Raw genomic sequence first — 19,997 nt, forward strand, 5'->3', positions numbered from 1 at the left:
AGAAAGCATCTGGTCAAAGGATGGCTTGTCAGTATGTCCAGTGCTTGCCAGGTACCCCAGCCCTAATCCCAAAGCTTCTAAAGTTGCTTAAAAATCATAGAGAAGTACTGTATATGATATTTTTGTTATTTGATTCCTCGGTGGTAAGGCAATAGCATCTTAAACCACCAAATCTCCTTTAATGTAATAATTGGATTAACAATGGCTATAACACAGAACTATTACAGCTTCTTCAACAAGTCATTTAAAGTTTTAATTAGAAAGTGTTGTAAATACACATGTTGGTTCATTAAAGTACCATACTTCTAAAGGAGGCTGTATGCCATAAGAACACAGCACAAGGTCTTTCCTTTCAGAGAGGCAATCGGGCCTCTGATTTCACAGACATCGGACATATAGATGTTTCTGATTTAAGGTAAATTATTTTATGATTTTTACACATGAAGATGGTCTGAAAATGATACACATTTATTGAAAGTTATATCTTACATTTTGATCTTTTCTTAGGATAGTGTTGTTTAACACAGTATTCTCTTGTGGTGCTGGACTAGCAGGCAGACTCTAGTTCACAGTGACCCCTGAGTTCATGAGGGAAGTTACAGAACTCTGCAGTTCCCCATACTTCTCAACTGTGAAGGCTCAGGGATTATATAGGTGGGATGACTTTCTGACTAAATTGTATGTTCAACTTCTAACATGTTTATTGGGACATAATCTCCATTTCCCATTGATGTAAAAGCAACACTCTTCAGAAAATATGGCAAGCCCGAAAATGTATGTGTGAATGAGGCTCACAGAAGCTCTGAATGCCCTTCTGTTGCTCTTAGGAAATTTACATTTTAATAATTTTTGTACTGGTAGCAAGATATGGAACAGGATTCCCATCTATCTCTTTCTGCTCTTTGTATAGGCTGCAATCATCAGCATGTTGGAATTTCATCAGTGTAGAATGGAAGAATTTAAACGATCAAGTGTTTTGATCCGGCCAGATAGAAACAACAAATCTACACAAGTATTTACATATCCCATTACCTCTGACAGAATTTTTTCCCCTTTAAATATCAATATTTTATTCCTGGAGGTATTATATGTCACAAGACAGGGAAATAAGTTTTTAGGTCAGTTCAACTTTGCCCTGTTCTAGACAGTAATTGTCCCAAACCTCCATTTCCTCATCTATAAAATGGGAAGGGTTATGTTTCTCCCTTATCCTTTGGTTATATAGACTGATTAAGAAAGTGCACTGTAATCAGCTAGGCAAAGTGACTGCTGAGATGGTAAATTCATTATAAATGTTAGCTGATACCATCGTTGTAATTTTCATTATCTTCATGTTCATTCATATAGCCTGCTTATCTGGAGTTTCAACTTGAGGTAGCTTTTCATCTTAATTTGAATGAAGGATATTGAGGAAAAGTTTCAGGTCCAGCCACACCATTATCTGAGATCAAATTTCTGGGGAAGAGCAACAACCGGGTACATCTCATAGTGGGAAAAGAAGTTTCTTAAGTTGACCATGCTTCTAAATGAAATTTACAGAGCAAAATTACAAGGGAAAAATGTCTTTCAATATCCCTAATACCACAAATTTGCATATGCCCAAGTTAACTAACTGATATGGCTTATATGGGAGGTTGATGTTAACTTCTAAATATTGAAAGTCTGCTAAGATCCCTTGTTGCAAAAGACTACTTGGATGCCAAAAATAGCAAAGAGTAACCATTCAGGAGAAAATAAAGGAATCTTCCTGAAAACATAAATGAAATATAGATTACTCTGTTATATGTGGGGTGAATCTTATATTTTATAACTGTACAAAATTAATGCTTAAATGTTGTATCTGAAATCCTACCTATGTTCCCATCAATCTTATAGCAAGGCAGTAAACAGGACTTTAGTCAGATCCTCTAAGCAAACACAGAGACAACCCCACACATGAAACTAGCCTTACAATATTCATTCTCTTCTTCATAGATCAGCTACCTACCTGTACAACCTCTTCTTCTGTTTATGTGACCTCATGGAATGTGTAGATATAAAAGGCAAATCAGATCCAAGATATCTTTGCCTACCGGGCTTTGTACGTGATGTTCAAAGGTGTTTGATTAACCTTCTATTTACTCCTTCTGTTTCCTTCAGATGACCTTTCTACTTAGTCCATGTGATTGTGTGATACACTGGCACCATGTGACAAAGGAGCTCTTGTGAGCACTCTATGAATTATTTCATTCATTTGGCTCAGGCACATTTATGTCCCTTTATGTGTTCCACTGCACCTGCTATTGGAAGTGGGAAAATGCAGCACCGATATAGACACCTCCCATACTGCAGATGCTGAAGCCAAACAATGGGTAGTGAGTTTGGAGCTTTCCCTCTAACTATATTCCTGTTGGAAATCTCCATTGCAATTCAGATCATTGAGCCAGGGAACAGTCACTCACTGAATTAACACCAGGATACTTTTTCCATACCAGTACATGGAAGAAAATAATGTTGATTTGAACATGGAGTTATATGAAAGTAATGCATCCATATCACAAGATATATATGCAGATTACTAATTTCCCTTCTCTGGGTTGTAGGGCAACTGATCCTGATTCTGTGAGAGTGGGCACTAAGTCCTGTCACTGAATAGAGACATGCTTTCAAAGGGTGATATCTCTAAGCAATATAAAACATTTAATGAAAGAGTGTGCTTATCAAAGGGAAACCTGCTAAGCGGTTAAGTGAGGAGGAAGAACAGCTTTACTTCTAAGTATTAAGTAAGACTTTTAAGTGCTCTGTGAAGCCCTTGTAAGAATAAGCAAGGTACCTGGTTGGAAATGAAGTGAGAAAGTGGTAATGTGAATGAAGACAGAACCAAATTATCAGGAACACCAAAGTCAGTCAAAGTAAAGTACCTGTGAGGTTCCTTAAATGACTTGCTTGAGGGTATTGTGTGGTAACCACATAACTATAGCTGCTGCTTCTCTCATCAATTAGTATTGTTACTGGAGAACTTAACTATAGAGCACCTAGCAGCCACAAAAATAAATTCCCTCCAATTAACTACTCTAATAAGCTATTTAGGATTTTACCACTTAACATTCTTTCCTTCCCATTTAATTTCAGCTTTCACTTGAATGTCATCTTGTTGAAAATCCATCAGAACTACGTGTGTATGTGGAGGGGAGGGGAGGATAATGTTGCTAAGTGCTCCGATGCTCAAAGACCAGCAAAAGCACAATATTTTTTTGTCAAGCACCCTAGGATTTTTTCACTAATAATTCAGCTTCTTCCTACTAGAAGTTAATATATGAAAATATATGAAAATGGTCAGTATGCAAATTGAAATATCACACTAGCTAGTTGCCTTCAGTAACTGCTATATGCATAAATTTGAAACAATACAATATTTTAAGATTCCTGATTATAAAAATGCCTTGGTGTGCATATGTGCATGTATAATTATGTTCATTTAATTTAATCATGAAAATATTACAGGATCATTTGATTTTTCTCCTCTAAAAGTTCTCTCACTTTTTTGCAACTAATTAATTCCACTAAGCCTCATCTGTGAGTCTTCTGGTCACAGCCAAGGAACGTTAAGCTGAAAGGGATATGGTTGCGTTGCTATGGAATTGTGGACAGCAAGACAGCATTGGGAGGGTGGCAGCCTCTTGCCCTTAGTCAGGGAGCCTGGGTATGCTTTTCAGTAGAACCTGGTCCTGGAAATATTCTAATTTTATGTTCATTTCTTTCTGCAAGTCCTTGGTACCCATGAATGTTGAGAATTTGCCCTGGAGCAATCACCTGATTGCACAGAAGAGACCTGGAAACCAGCCCATGTGGCCAGCACATTCCACATGCTTCACTGGAGTGCAGCGTTGAGGATGGTGTGCAGTTACAGAATCACATGGGATAGCTGAAAACGAACGTGTGGAGGACATTTCATTTTATGCACCAGAAACACTGACAGTGCCCCCATAAGCAGAATGAAACAATAATGGAAGAGATAAAGGCTGACCTCACGGGGATTGGATGTTAGCCTTCTCCCACCTTCTTCCACCAAGGAATCCATGTCCTTCTCATACAAAAACTTTTCCTTTCCTCAACATATTACCAGAAACCAGTAAAAAAGAAATAGGTTGCTTTGTACCCAACAATAGAATCTATACAATATCTTCTCCTCGGGGATTAATTCAGCTTTTGATTAAATCTTTCTGAGATTTAAATCATGATGTTACAAACCTCCAAGGAACTTCTCTCTGAATTGTGACCTTCCTTATTACTCTCTGTTGTTTGATAAAAGACAAAGATTGATTTATAATGGTGTATAGTATGCTGGAAAAAAAGGCCAGGGAGAAATTGCACAATATGAAGTTACTAAAAAGAAAATACTGCAAAAAGTAGGCTTTGTTTAAAATGTTCCATAATTAATACTGAGAAAAAACTGTACGTCTAGTAACACTAGTGTCAAATAATTATAATAATAATCGTTGGGCTACAAATTGCATCCAGTGATTTTCTAAATAACTCCACAAATAAGAGAAAACTGACAATGTTGAGAAAGAATTTCAACTCAATATCACATTGTATATAGTTTAGATGATTTTAATACGGAAGGTTTTTGAAGTGAGACAAAAAAATATTCCTATCAAGTATTCAGGTACTGTTGGTTTTGATAATGATTTTTGTCAATAGTATCATCAAAGATGGAAATGATTTAACATTATAAAGGCTTTAATATTACAAGTCCCTTATCTCCCATCAAGACGTTCCAATACCAAGCTACCAGCTAAGATCACTTAAAATCTTTATTATCTATCTACCTTCTCCCCCCCCAAAAAAGGTTTATTAGGGTAAATAGTTAACTCCTTTAGAAGCACTTATATTATTTAGTTAACTCCTGGCCGTTTCCAACCAGAAAATAAAAAGATGCCCAATGCAACATAAATGAGAATGGAAGGTGAGTCAGTTCTGGTACATTCCCTGGACCTCAGAGACTTAAGGTCTATAGTTGTAGGTGAATCCAGTATTTGCATGGCTTACCATTAAGATTTCTTTTTATTATGTTGAATGTTGATAACATATATTAATGAGTCTTACTATTTTTACAGAACGAAAATGGCACCATAGAGAGTGTTTCCTTCGTTACTTGGAAGATTTTTAGTTTATTTTACTGATTGTTACATCACATTTCAATACAAACATTATTTCCTCTTGAAGATTTGGTGGAGTGAGTGGGAGAGGATATATTTAGTTGTGATTCTCCCAATGCTGTGTTTGTACTGGTCTTGAAAAGCAAATGGTTGAGTGCAGAGGCCCATACTAAAGCAGGAGAGGCTATAGTTATAATAATGCCTTTTATTAATAAGACCACCACTAGCTATCAGGAAAAACAGACAGCCAGACAGCAGGACACACCTGCAGTTACCCACCCATTCCATATACAACCTGGTAACATGAATAGGACAAGGTCTTTCTCCTGACGCAAGTCATTGAAAAGTATCTGAGCCATCTATAATAGAATCAATTTCCACACTAAATATTTACCTGATAACTCTCCAGGCAATAGCTTATCCCTAAAAGTACATACTTTCCAGGGTTACTTGCACAAATAGAGCTAAGCATTTGATAAAGTTCCGTGTCACTTTTCACCCTCTCAACCTTCATTATAGAAATCAACCACACCTGCCCTTTAAACTTTGAAAAATACTAGGCAAAACATGGGAGGTGCACATGTCCTCAGAAAGAAAGCACATCCATTAATACAGAAAATCAGGGAGAAAGGAGGAGGGCCTGGGAGAAAATTGAATAATAAACAGTGATGTGTACTGATCTGAGAAACATGCCAATAATTTGGTTCCGATAAATAAGAAAAGCAGAAGTAGATTTGAAACATTCGTTTCCCTTTATTAGCTCAGTGAGGCTGATGTGTACTGCACATTAAAAAAAATCACAGGAATTTTCATACAATGAATAAAACCACAACAATACATGTAGATTGGCAGGTGGAAAAGAGCCAGCAAGGGCTCAAACTAATCGCTCACTTTCCCTCTTCAGCATAGTTCAACCAACAGTATTACACTTTCACCTACAAGTCTTAAAGTAGCTCCATCAAATCAGCAGTTTTCACATTATTGAAAATGTCTGTCACATAGGTACAAATTTAGAATCATCACATTATATTACATGGCTATTCTAGGTCATCTATAGATCAGATCTTAGACTACAGTGATTGAAGTTCTCGGTACAGCCATCCGAAAAGGACACATGATCATTACCTACGGTTAGCTCACATCTAAAGGCATGAAAAGGTTTCCTTTTTTCAACTGACCCAAACACTTTACCCCAATAGTGCCAAGTTTCCTCTCTGCTGCTTTGAGTGTTGACAGCCCAACCGTTGTTCTCAGAGTCCTTTACAAAAACTAATTTTGTTGCACTGAAAGAATTATTCAGCTACATTTCTTTTTTTTTTTTTTAATAAAAACCCCGCATTTCTAAAGCACCAGTTCGGGTACCAAAATTGTAGATGTAGTACTTACCACAGCATGAAGGCAATGGCCCATGGTCATCTGAAAGTCTTATAGATCTATGCTGAAATTTGCCTCCCATGATGTTGGGGTGCATGTGTTTGTTGGAAATATTCTCTCCCAAAAGAAGGAAAAAAAATGAAAGAAACACAGCTTACAGCTTATATTTTGATGGGCTACCCACAGTGTCTGCATAAGATACAAAAGCTTCACTAATTTTAGATGCAATTTGAAGTCCATGGAGGAAAACTATCTTCATGGTAACAAGATTTGTCAGGCCAGAGGGTGAGGGAGGTCAATGAATCCTCAACATGAAATCTGTAGTGTTGTCTTTTGATAAGTAAGAAAAGAAACCATGTATTTCAGTCATGTCCATGTTCCAGGGCGAACAGATAACGTATTTAAAGTTGGATCACAAAAATTTAAAGGCAAAATAGAGAACGCATCTGGTCCTTAAACACATAACAGGATTTACTAAATATTGATTTCTTAAAAATAATTTATTGCTCTTAATAGTCTTTTTTATTATTATTCTACAACAGAAGATACTCAAAATTCAGAAAGAAAGACTGTAAACTTTAGTTTGGCGTTCACAAAGGGTTAAAATACCTGCATCGAACCTACAGAACAAGAATTAGGCGGATTAAAGATGTGTTACTGTTGTAACGCAGAACCTGTGAACACAATTCTTTTATTTCATAGTTATTTATTGCTTTCTATCTACTTAGAAATAATAAGCCAAACACTTGAGCAAGCATCCGACAGGACAGACAGTGGATTCACTCAGAACACAATATGCTGGTGATAAATGAATGCAGCCGTCAAAATTAGCTGCATCGGCCTGGGGGTGAAACCCATTTTGTAAGATCGTGTTGGGTGAGAGAAAGGAAAAGAACAATTAAGTAAGTAGTTAGTTAGGTCTATCACATCTTCCAGAAAAGTCACGTCAGCCAAACAGTAAACGTATTTCCATTTGGAAATCAAAAACATACTCCAAATTTTAGTGACTTCCATGGCAGCAACTCCACACTCAGATGAAATCCTGATGCTCAAAATGGAGGTTTTGTTTTTTTTTTTTCTCTGACATTTGTTATTATTATCATTATTAGATTTAGCAGAAGCAATGTTACCACGAACAACATCATGGTCATGTCAGAGGCCATGCTAGTGAGAGAAGGAACACTGCTTCTGTGGGAGCTGAGTTTCCCAGATGAAGAACTAACACTCCGACCTGACAACCGCCATGCACCCTGGGGAGAAAGTCTCCACTGGCCTTATTATTTTCATCATCTCATAATTTATAATAAATAGGCTATCTGCAACTGATAAATATGTCTCTTTAGTAAACAAAGGAATGAAATATCAGTATTTATACAGGATGTATAACTGTAAAAAATACAGATTAAATACCATCATCATACTCTGCCAAGGGAAAGATATACTGGCTTCAAAGATAGTCTTCAGACACACATTAATTATTGTAAAAATCATACTGTAATTATTACCTCAGCATTTTGTATCAAATTAAAATCACAAAAATTAAAACAAAACAGCATTTTAAAAAGATTTTTTTGACCTCTAGTTTCAAAACTACTGTTGATAGAGAAAATAAAAACATTTTTTAATGGTTCCCCATTGAGAGACTTTACATAAAATCATGATATTGTCTAGAAAAATTTTAGATGAGAAAATTTCATTCCCCTAACAAATCCAGTGTATAAAACTTCAAAGAAAAACAAGCAACAAGAAAATGTGGAAAAATATCGCAGAAGTGGTTAATACCTATAGGGGCCTAGGATTTTTGTTGTTGTTGACAAGATGCTTAGATCGAAGCTCCTAAGGAGGGATATGGATGTGCGTGAAGCGTCATTTTGTTGTAGTTACACTCAACGGACACACACACACACACTGTCTTTTGTTTTGTTTTGTTTTGTTTTGTTTTTTTTACAATCAAATATATATAAGCAGTAAGTTTAGCTTCTAAATATGTTAGTGTACAATAATTGTTTCACCTCATAATTACATTTGAATATTCTTGATTAAGAAAAATTTAGCAGTTTTGAAAAGAAGGCTGCATTTACAGTGCATAGCTGTAACAAAAAAGAACATAGTTGTAGAGTATGTACATAAAATAAAAATACTCCATTTAACATCTGTAAATACTTGACTACATCAGAGAATGTAGCAATTACACTATCTGAACACATCCAGAGAGTCCTACTCAACTCTCAGCGGTCATGTAACACCACGTCTGCTCCTCAGAAGGAACCGCCCAACACACTCCCCGCTTGACCAATGACAAGGCTTTTCAAAATTTGCAGTGGAAGATCAACGTTTTGGACATATACATAGGTGTCAGGACAAAGGACGAACTACAGAAACTTCAAAATGTTAGGAAAGTTTAGCATCTGGTGCCTGCAGTATCCTCTCCCACCCAGATTCCATGGCAAAAGGAAAGAGAGAGAAGGAGAGAGGGAGACACAGAGAGAGACAGAGAAACAGAGAGACGGGGGCAGGGGGAGGGAGGATATTAGTTCTGTGGAACCTGTAGTGTCTTCGGGATTGTCACATAATCGTTACATTAAGAGAGAGAGCTTGCTGCAGGTTGGTTTTGCACTTTCTGAAAAGACGGTACCGGAGGCTGACGGCAGACATCAGCAATGTCATTTTAGGGTGGTTTGTGAGTTTTCTTTCCTTTTAATTTATATATATTTATTTTCCTTTTGTATAGAATATGAACATTTTGAAGTTCTAGGTTTTAAGTGTGTCTTCATGGAAATGCTGCCATTTGAAGGGGTTTGCCCTTGTTCATTCTGGTCAGGTGCCCCCAAGTCCTCACATGTGCACACATGTACTTCCTAAACAATTACACACACACACACACACACACACACACACACACACACACACACACACACTGTCACCAAGAGCCTCCAGGGAAAGCAAAGCTGACACCCGTGAATAAACGTGTGCTTACTGGATTATCATTCCATCTCTTCAGCAGCTCTGTTCATGTAAACCGTGGTTGTTCTTGTTCTAGTATGGTGGTTGTTGTTGTTTTGCTTTATTTTTGTACAGAGAGTGTAAAGGAGGAGAAATTCCTAAGTATGACTTGCAAGAGTCTTGGGAAAGGACACGCTGTCCCTTGAGGTATTGACCATCTCTCTGTCATCCTCAGCCAGCGAACACGTTACCTGCGCAAACTTCTCTGAGCTTCCTTCAGTAAACTATCAAAATCCAGAGAGTCATACTTGCTCTTGGTGGAAGCAGGGTCAAAGTCATCTGAATTTGAATCTGAAAGAAACCCAAGCCAGGTTAGATGCACCCTTTGCTGGCAGCCTTCAATTCAATTCAAGATACCTGGTTCAATTGTAATGCAGCAAATCAGTGTACTGAAAAACAATGCCTGAATTTTATTGGATATATAAATGTAAATACAGAAGGGAGTAGTTGACTTTAAAAAACAAAAACCTATTGATTCATTGTATACCTAAAAACTCAGCATACACAGGAGTTGTAGACTTCAATAGTTCTTTAATATTTAATATCTTTATAGGTGACCAGCTTTCTCTTATCTTGGCATTTTAACCATCTTCCCAATGGTTTCCCAATAACTTATATGGAAAGGTACAAGTAGAAACTGGAAATAATTTTCTCATTCAATGGATTTAACTTTGTTGAGCATAAAATTTAGTTGATTAGGAGGGACAAAGATCATTCTAGATTTTTCAACTTGTTCAAATCAGATTTTTAACATGTTGGATTATGCAAAATCGTAAAACTTCAAATAACTCTTTTAAAACACTTGTGTTTAGCAATGTGTGTAAAGTAAAATTCTGTTGAACACTTCTAGCTATTCTTTATTTATATCTACAAAAAAGGTAGATAGTAGCTGGGCGGTGGTGGCACACGCCTTTTATCCCAGCACTCAGAAGGCAGAGCCAGGCAGATCTCCGTGAGTTCGAGGCCAGCCTGGTCTACAGAGTGGGTTCCAGGAAAGGCACAAAACTACACAAAGAAACCCTGTCTCAAAAAGAAAAAGGTAGATACTACATGCTGGTCTTACAAGTGAGGAACAACAAATCTACTAATCATATACACATTTCACATTTTTCCTATGCTAAGTTACAGTACAAAATTTCAAATGACAGGCATACAAGAGTAGAGAATATGGAAGCATCAATCCCAACAGAAAACATACTTAGCTGGGGCTGGTGGTGTAGCTCAGGGGTAATGTGTAATACAAAAGGCATTAGGGGACCAGGAAGGGCAATTTGCACTTTTATTTTATGGAGGGTATTGAGATGCTGTATTACCCTAAAGGTACTTCATCCAGAATTTAATGTTGTGTATTTCTATTGATAAATATTCAGAATGCTGTGTGTGAGGCAATGTTTCTCAAGAGTTTCTTTACTGTAGTGGACTTCACTTAGACACCCACCTACACAAGCACACACATTATGCCTTTTAATAGGCATCCAAAAGGGATTTTCCTATTGGATGAGACAGGCCCTGTATGAGATGATGGCAGGAACTCCATCATGTCCCCTCATATTGAAGAGAAGATGTTGGAACACAACAAGATATGATGAAAAAATGTGGAAATACAATAAAATCCACCTCATTATTTTCAAAAGAAATTGTTATAAACAATGGCCCCATATTAATAGAAACAAAGATCATCACATTTGCATTATCTTGGCAGCTGGAAAACTATTGGCACCAGGTAGATAGGCAGCTTAATGTTGCTGAATGGAGGCATTCAATCTCAGGCACCCATATACTATTAAAACCATAGCTGAAAATATTCACATTGTGATCTGGAAATTATTTACCAATAAATGGCAAGAAAAAATGTGAAGTTTTATACACACACACACACACACACATATATATGCAGTATCTGATAGTATAATCTACTGTTTGAGTAAATCAAGTATTTCATTTTTCATATATGCCTGAACATGATTTCTGTGTCTTACTAATACTTAATCAAAGCTATTATATTGTTAATACAAATTCACCCTGTTCTGATCATGTCCTTAATGATTAATATTTTTTAAAATGTATATTTATTCACTTCATTTTATGTGCATGAGTATTTTGCCTGTAAGTACGTATGTGTAGTGTACCTTGTGCATGCCTTATCCAGTGGAGGGCAGAGGAGGGTGTTGGTTCCCCTGAAACTGGAGTTGTAGATGGTTGTGAGCCACCATGTGGGTACAGGTTGTTGAATCTGGGCCCTATGAAAGAGTAATTTATATTCTAGACTGCTGATCCATATATCCAGCTCTTCTTAATATTTTTTTATCAAGGCACTTTGTTAGTGAGAGTCATTAGCTTATAAAACAGTAAATAGAACCAGTAGGTAAAAATTCCTAGTAAACTTCAAATACTGGCCTCATCACTATAGCCCTAATCAAGTCACATAAAATTTTCATTCTCACATGTAAAACTGACTAAAAAGTTGTAGTTGAAATCATTATATTTTCTTTTAATAGTATTGTAGTTATCATTAGCCAGTTTCTGTGGTAGAAAAATAGGATGCGTGTGGCAGGGTAAATTCATTTGGAGAAGCAAATAAAACAGGAGGGGAAAGGTAGAATCTGTCTAAAATAATAGCACATTTTCCTGTTCCAGTAAAATCGATATGTATCACATTGGTTTTGCTTAATTTTAATGTATCGATGAGTTTCCAATTCCTTTATGTATATAGTCCATTATTATGTTCCTTTTATTTAGGCATCACACATGACTTGAAACATTTAATCTAAATTCTTTGTGGAAACAAAGATAATATATGTGAAAATTTCATTGAGCTCCTAAGCTAGATCCTAATGTTATTTCTTCCATTTAAAAACAATCCTAAATTTCTAACTTCTTATCGCTCATACTTTTAATTATAGCCTATTTATTTTATATTAGGCATTGTGATGTCAGCTCCTCCACAGACATTGCATATGTCTCCACAACAATATGAGTTATTTTATGAAGAAATAATCAGAAGATAATAGAGCTGAAATGCTTACCCATGATTAGCAGTGAACCAAGTCTCAAACACAGGGTGCATGATTGTAGTGCTTGGCTATCTCATGAATATGTTCAGAACAACCACACTTTAATGTCCCAGATATGCTTTAGGGAGATTGAATACCCCATGCCTTTGTAATACGCAACAAACATGCTTTACAAAACATAGTAAATGAGCTTAGCAAGGCCAAAGTTTCCATGGCTGCTGGCTATGTGGGGAGACAACGAGCTAAGAAAGAGCATTCTTCTTAGAAATATTTCAGGGAGGTGCCAGTTCAATTTGGAAATACCATCCAATCCTCCCTCTGCCATGATGAATCGTTATCTAAAGACCCCTCTAGGTAGCTTGTTTTAAACTCTAGATGTTGTGAGAGAGTAGAAACACCCTAGCCTTCATCACTGAAGAAAATAAGTCAAATCAACTCAAGGCTTCCATCTGTCTTGACTGTTTTTATCAGCCACCATTTGAACAAATGACTTGCCAGGTTTTATATTTTCATCCCTAGGCCTCTATCTCTCTAGCAGTCAGCTGCCGCTCCCCTGTTTCCCACTATCTATTTAGCTTGTGAAGTGAATTATAGCATATTTCCCCTGAACAATGCACGGCACCTATATCAATTACTCCAGGAAGACACAACTGTACTGCAAGGGAAAAAGAAGTCCCAGTATTGGCTATTCATTTTTGTCTTTATACTGCATCAGAGCAATTGTGACTGGATAGCTAATAATGCTGAAGAATAGATGTGCATGCTAATTTTATGCTTATTATGAATTAATTTAAAATAATCATGGTATGCACATTTGCCACTTTTCTTCATTCCTTCCTCAAAGAATTAAAAGGCGTATAACGCACACGTTAGATAGGGAATGGCAGGCAATGGAGCAAATTAAAATTAGAAAGGACATTAAGATGTCCATTGTAGCATTATTTATAATATCAAAAAATTAAAAATTGAATACAAATAGAGTTAGAATGAATTATCTAACTATAATGATACTACATGCCCAGCAAAATAGTATGCAACCATTAAAATATGTGTATGAGTTATTTTTGGTCCTGTGAATCACATCAGGGAATGAATACACACACACACACACACACACACACACACACACACACACACACACACACTTGCTGAAAAAGACGGAACTTAAGCTGTATGTACAGGTCTAAGCACATATGTGCACATATATAATGTGAACTCAACCTTAGGACAGAAGGAACTCTAAGACAAAATTCTGAAAGCAGTTGGTAATAGTATCATCTGTGGGTAATAAGCTGATCAGAATTTTACTTTTCATCTTTGAACAGGAAAAAGTAAATAGTTATATGTGTTTTATTTTAATTGAAAGTACAATTGGTATGATACAACACATACCTCCTACTGTGATTTTCTATCAAATGACAATTGTTTGCTTAGCTTCCTATACAATGTGTAGGATCTGGAAACACTCCACATACTTGGTTTTTGTTTTATTTTATTCTCAAGAAAGTAAGTATGTTGTCATTTAGCTAATGGACTTCAGCTTTCTCTTCTTGAGTATAATTCATAGATAATGAGAGTGTTTCCAAGTGCCTGTGACATAATAAGAAAGGAATAACAAGCCCTTGTCACACCCTGTGCCACAAAACAATGACAGTGCTTAAGTTGATAAGAAAGACTGAGGGTAAGTATAGAGAGCAAACACAGACTACAAATACAGACATATGCAAAACTTGAATAAATGTAGATACAAATGCAGACAACACATGCACACATAAGACAATACCTCCACCACACACAAACACCACAAATGACTTAGTGTCTATTTCATAGAGTACAGGAACATCTGCCTTTTACGGCTCAGACTTAAGCACCTTGCTTCTGAAATGGTCTCCTACAAAAACAAAAGAAACTGTATTCATATGTTCCCTTCAGAAAGGCTTAACCTAAGGTGTCTGTGAAGCATGCTCACTCCCATTTTGAGCTCTATGCTATGGATTCACCATTCCATGTACAACAGTTATATACCGTACCTAGGTCTGCATAGTTAGACTTGAAAAACTGCTTCCGTCCACAAAAGTACAGCTCAAAGTCAGTTTCATTCGACCTGCGTAAAGTATATCCATTCTCAAGAGCAGCAAAAGCATCACAGGTGTAACGGTAGGTGATGAAACCGTAGCTGTCTCTGCAATGGGCATGGAAGAGGTATTAAGAGCTGGTTATGCAGCATTGGCACAGAAGACTGCAACCCCTTCTACTTTGGGAGACATCACTGGTGCCAGCGTCTCTGCCACCACATCCATTTATCAGTGTGATTGTCCTGTCAGGCAGCTAAATACTTATTCTGAGACAGGAAATCTCAACTAGAAAGATTAATAAATAGGGATGAAAGAAAATAAATAAGGTTCTGAACTCAACATGTCATCTGTCAAAGCACTTACATTGGCAACTCCCATTCCAGTAATCGTAGGGTCATAATTTTTAACATACGTCAGCTCCTAAACAAGAAATAATTTTGAAGATTCTCACCCATCATCCCGCAGATTTACTGTGCATTCCTCAATTTCACCAAAAACTTCAAAGCGGTCTCTCAGTTCTGTCCGCGTTGTGTCAGGTCTGATTTTACCGACGTAAATCACACGGCGTTCTTCCTATAAGCAGAAAGGAAGGAGAGACATTTTCTAGCTCTGGAGACAAGATGCAGATGTGCCACTAGAAGCATCCATGAACGTATAATCGTGTACAAAAACTTACAGAGCAATCTCCCTAGAGCAAACCAGATATCACACCTAAGGAAAAATACCACATAGGAACCAAGTTTGACTTTCCATGCCTTAAGTTCAGGCACCTCAGTCACACTTAAGCTTTCTTCTCCATGGATCTTCCCTTTTCTACTTCATCTGTCTCACTCTTGTCTTTCTTCACATGAACTTCATGTATCAGAAAAGACAATCATTCCATGAGATTAAAATCACCGGAGAATATAACCCGTATACAGGAAATATGTGAGCACTTATGAGTTGGTTATTAATCATGAGAATTGGTACAATAACTAATCTGGCTTAGAAGACTACTTAATTTCCCATCAACTCAGAATTATAATCAGAAAATGTACAAATTTTGACATCCTCAAAGGGTAGTTTTTAATCTCTAATACTTCCCCCCCTCAAAAAAAAAAAACTTCCTGAAGGAATGTGTTCAAAATGCAATTGTTGGGATTTATCCAGAAGATAAATAATGAAACAGATGGGGGATAAGCCTCAATAATCATCATTTATAGCAAAGACCACAGCAATTTTAAAGTATTTGTTCTAAAGAGAATCATTTGAGAAACAGTCTTAAAATGTAGGCCATTTTTAGCCATGGGTCTCTGAAGAGTAAGAGCCAAATGAAAAAAGATATAAGTTTTATTTTGCCAATAGATCCAGTCCTATTTTAGGAACAGACTAAAGGGGTGTAGCCTCATTTCTACAAGTGAGGTCAATACGATCATAATGTAGAAGCCATTAGAAATTTATAACCTACAAAAGACAGGAAGACAATACTGTTGCTTTAAGATAAGCTTCCTTTTATATAAATGTGGGGTTCATTCTTAGTGAAAAAAAAAAACACTCTTGAATATCTTGTTCTGGGGCCAAACTGAATAATATCTCAAAATTGAGGGGGTTTTAAAGAACACTTGGAGTAAATATAAGGACTGTCCTTACCAACTAGTTTATGTTTCTACCAGGGATAAAGCAAAACGAAATGAACTTGAGGTTGCAGAGATTGAAGTAAGAGCAAAGCAAAGTCTGGGGAACACAGAGCTAGCATATAGGTTCAGCTGCCCAACAGTTTTTCTCTGGTTATACTGAGTGCCTCATTCTTAGAAGCCGCAAAAGTCATTTCAGGCTTAAGGCAGAGAGAAGTCCACCAACATTTATTGGGAGCCTTTCCTTTTTTCACAAGTATTAGCAAATGGTCTGTCTAAGAGTGAGCATTTAATAGCGCCTGTGGAATGAACAATCTGCATGTTCTGCAGCTTCTGCGATGATATGCTCATCTCTTTCTACTCACATTTACTATAAACAACATCACTGAATACTTTCATTAGGGAAGGAAGCTCCTCTGAGCTTCAGATAACCAACTACCTACTAGACTTCCTCTAAACCTCTTAAACTGGAACAACCTTGCCAACTCTCTAGCTACGCACCAGGAGGCCAAGAGAGGTGACTGGATCCTCCAGAGCAAGAATTACAAAGAGGCATGAGCCACCAAGTGGGTGCTGGAGACTGAGCCCAGGTCCTGTTGAGCTTTATCTCTTTAATCTTTCTCCAATTTGTCTTCTTTATTCCCTCTCCCCCATGCCAAACTTCCAACTTTTCTTTATGGACTAGTATAATATCTTTCAACTTAAATCCACATGTCTACGTTTTCTCCCTTTAATTTGTCCTTTTACTAAGATGGAATAATTTTTAATAACTCAAAAGAACTCAGTCATGTCATTTGCCATCTAAATTAAATGTATTAATGGTCTCTAATACTTCTGATAATACATCTAATTCACTAACAAGACCGAATAGGTGGGCCCTGCAAGATCTGGACTTTTCTCCTATGGCCTATCCTTGCCTCTAGTTTCTATGCTGGACTTCTACAGGCTCCTAGTGACACTGTGTTCCTTCTATCTCAAAGGCTTTGCACAAGGTGTTCCATTGTAACTTTGTACTGTATTTCCCAAGCCCCTCAGATTTACTGCCTAGAATTACACTAAGCTCCATAGCTGTTTCATTTGAGAATTCAGGTGAACTGTCATTAGCTGGCCTTAAGAAACCTGTTTCCCTGTCATTCTCTGTTTAAGTGTAATGTAATTAAATCATTATAGTTTATTCATTGCTCAATGACTCTCTGCCTCACACAATGAAGAATTCATGAAATTAGAACCTATATCTATTCTTTGCCTCTATTTTAAGTATGAAAGAGAATCTCAGTAAATAGTTGATATAAAATTAATTAAAATCAATTAATATTTTTTATGTGTACAACTATTTTACCTGAATCTATGTGTGTGTATCACATGTGTGCCTGGTAACCCATGTAGTTCAGAAGAGGGCACTGAATTCCCTGGAACTGGAGTTATAATGGTTGTGAGATAAACCAAACCTGTATCCTCTTCAAGAACAAAATGTAATCTTAGTAGCTAAGCATTCCCTTCTATCCTCAATTAATACTTTTAACATGGTCCTGGGTGGCCTTTACTCTCTGAGATATTCCAGCATAAAGGGGATATTATATGACTATGGTCCTCTATTAATGGAAAAGCTCTGCCCAGGCAGCTCAGCTAAGTGAGTTATCAAAAGGAATTTACAAATTGAAGGGTGTGAAGAATAGAATAGGTGCATGTTTGCAGGCTATTATGTAAGCAGACTCATTTAAAAAAAAAACAAACTCTGCAAATCAGAGGGGAGACTCCACTCAAACAGGTAGAACAAAATTCCTCTGACCATGCTATCAAGCCTCCTAACTGACCTGATGAAGTAAAGCAAGCAGACTCAAGATTCACTTCCATGTAGATTGTATGTCGCGACTGAAGGCTGAAATTGTTTTTCCACAGCATGCAACATAGCTCAATAGTCAGTAGATAGAAATGCTGGTGAGGCTCGAGCCTAAGCAGCCCTTCACACATATTATCAAGGGAATCATAACACCACATTCCATTCTAGTGACGCACCCAGTTTCAGCCCAACAGCCAAATGTGATGGGACTGTTATCTAAACTTAAACTTCCTGGCGCCTGCTTGCATGGTGTTATGGATTTTTTTTAATGAACCTTTTAGGGAAGTTACTACTGTGTAAAGAAAGAAGAGGGAACTGCAGAAGGGAAAGAAAGAAATTGAGCCATAGCATAGAAATTGCTCAGCTACCATTATGGGAATACACACAGCCTATGTATTCAAGGAAATGTGAAGTTAAAGAGAAAATCGACCATATGTGCCGACATATTGGGACAGTTTCTGAATTGCAGCTTTATACAAAGCTGTATGCAACAATGATCTTCACTAAAAGAGATAACCCAGAGGACCTTTTCTAGGACTGAAAGATTCTTCGGTGAAAGGAGACTCAGCTCGAAAGAGTTGCTCCTCCATCACTCAAATTACCTTTTAATCTACCAACTCTTTTTATGAAACACAAGGATGGGCCATGCCCTGCTACCTTACAAAGAGCAGAGGATTGAAGGCATGCCGGGATGCTCTAAGAAGCATTGAAGTCCTTTGTTTTCCACTTGCTAAACATGAAAAAAAGAAAGAAGACACCTTAAGGTCTAGGCAGCAAAGACTAAAATCTTTCCGTGATTGGCCAAGATTTCCGGCAAAGAATCAGGCTTTTAACATATTGCAGTTGAATTAGATGGATGAATAGAGTTCGTATCTTAAAAAAAATAACTTTTGCATCCAATTTTTCAAGACATTAATTTCTAAACAGGAGATGAAAGGGGGAAGAAATCAAAATGTTTAATAACATTTCTAACTTCTTAGGGGCTTGAAGGAACTCAGAACCTTTGGAAAACGCTGGTTGAAAAATTATTTTCAGACCAGTTTTCACTATTGAGGAGGATGGAACATTTATCAAATAACTTTTAGCTTCAATTTTCACAAAGGCTAGTTTGCTGATGGGGTGGATAATAAAACTGGAGATTTATGTTGCATTAACCACTGCGGTAAATCCTCGTTACACTAAAACACAGGAGATAAATAAGAAAAAAGTATGATGGAATTAACTGACTTTATATTACTAAAATCTTTATCAAGAAGAGAATAGAGCTTTCTGGTTAGCTGGGGAAAACAAGCAATGTTGTCTCTCATGAAATAATAAGTGATTCTCGGTAAGAGGAGTTTGACTGAGAAGAGAAAAGAAGCAGTAAGGAGTTGACATTTACTGAGCACCATATAGGCCAAGTGATGGGTTAGATACTTTTGAATGGGTTACTTCAGTAACATGTCCCATAATCCTAGACACCAGTGTGTCTAGTATAATTCTGACTTTGGTTCCCGGTACTTTTATTCTACATTTTTGTTTCAGAGCAGCATAAAAACTGTTAATTTTTCTTTCTCTGCAAAGGGAAACCCATTTTAACCTTCTGAACAAAAGTTTTGTTTTCACTTCTAGATTAGTTGTAAGATGACTTCAGCAGAAATTTTCAATGTACTTCTGGGAGAATAGGTCAGGGAGTAGAGCCCATGCTCATCATGCAAAGTCCCTGAATTACAACACATACTCACACACAAGTGCACATGCAAGTACGGTACTATGAATATGGTGCATGACTGAACATCTTAGTTAAAAAACCTTATTATTATTATTATTATTATTATTATTATTAATAATAATATTATTATTTTGGTTTTTGAGACAGGGTTTCTCTGTGTAGCTTTGGAGCCTTTCCTGGAACTCACTCTGTAGCCCAAGCTGACCTTGAACTCACAGAGATCTGC

At 37.0% G+C, this 19,997-nt stretch overlaps 1 protein-coding gene across 5 annotated transcripts in view; it reads right to left on the minus strand.

The window, feature by feature from the left end:
• Positions 1 to 5,870: 5,870 nt before the first annotated feature.
• Positions 5,871 to 19,997, minus strand: part of Ppargc1a (PPARG coactivator 1 alpha) — a 644,210-nt gene continuing 630,083 nt past the window's right edge. For all 5 annotated transcript variants that reach the window (XM_028865931.2, XM_028865929.2, XM_028865928.2 and 2 more), the window contains 3 exons: positions 15,059 to 15,180; positions 14,563 to 14,714; positions 5,871 to 9,809 (listed from right to left, as the gene is read on the minus strand). In XM_028865931.2, the coding sequence (XP_028721764.1) occupies positions 9,706 to 9,809; positions 14,563 to 14,714; positions 15,059 to 15,180 (378 nt within the window). In that variant the 3' untranslated portion in view covers positions 5,871 to 9,705. The remainder of the gene's footprint in view (positions 9,810 to 14,562; positions 14,715 to 15,058; positions 15,181 to 19,997) is intronic.

The sequence above is a fragment of the Peromyscus leucopus genome, chromosome 10 (assembly GCF_004664715.2).
Source record: "Peromyscus leucopus breed LL Stock chromosome 10, UCI_PerLeu_2.1, whole genome shotgun sequence".
Taxonomy (NCBI): domain Eukaryota; kingdom Metazoa; phylum Chordata; class Mammalia; order Rodentia; family Cricetidae; genus Peromyscus; species Peromyscus leucopus.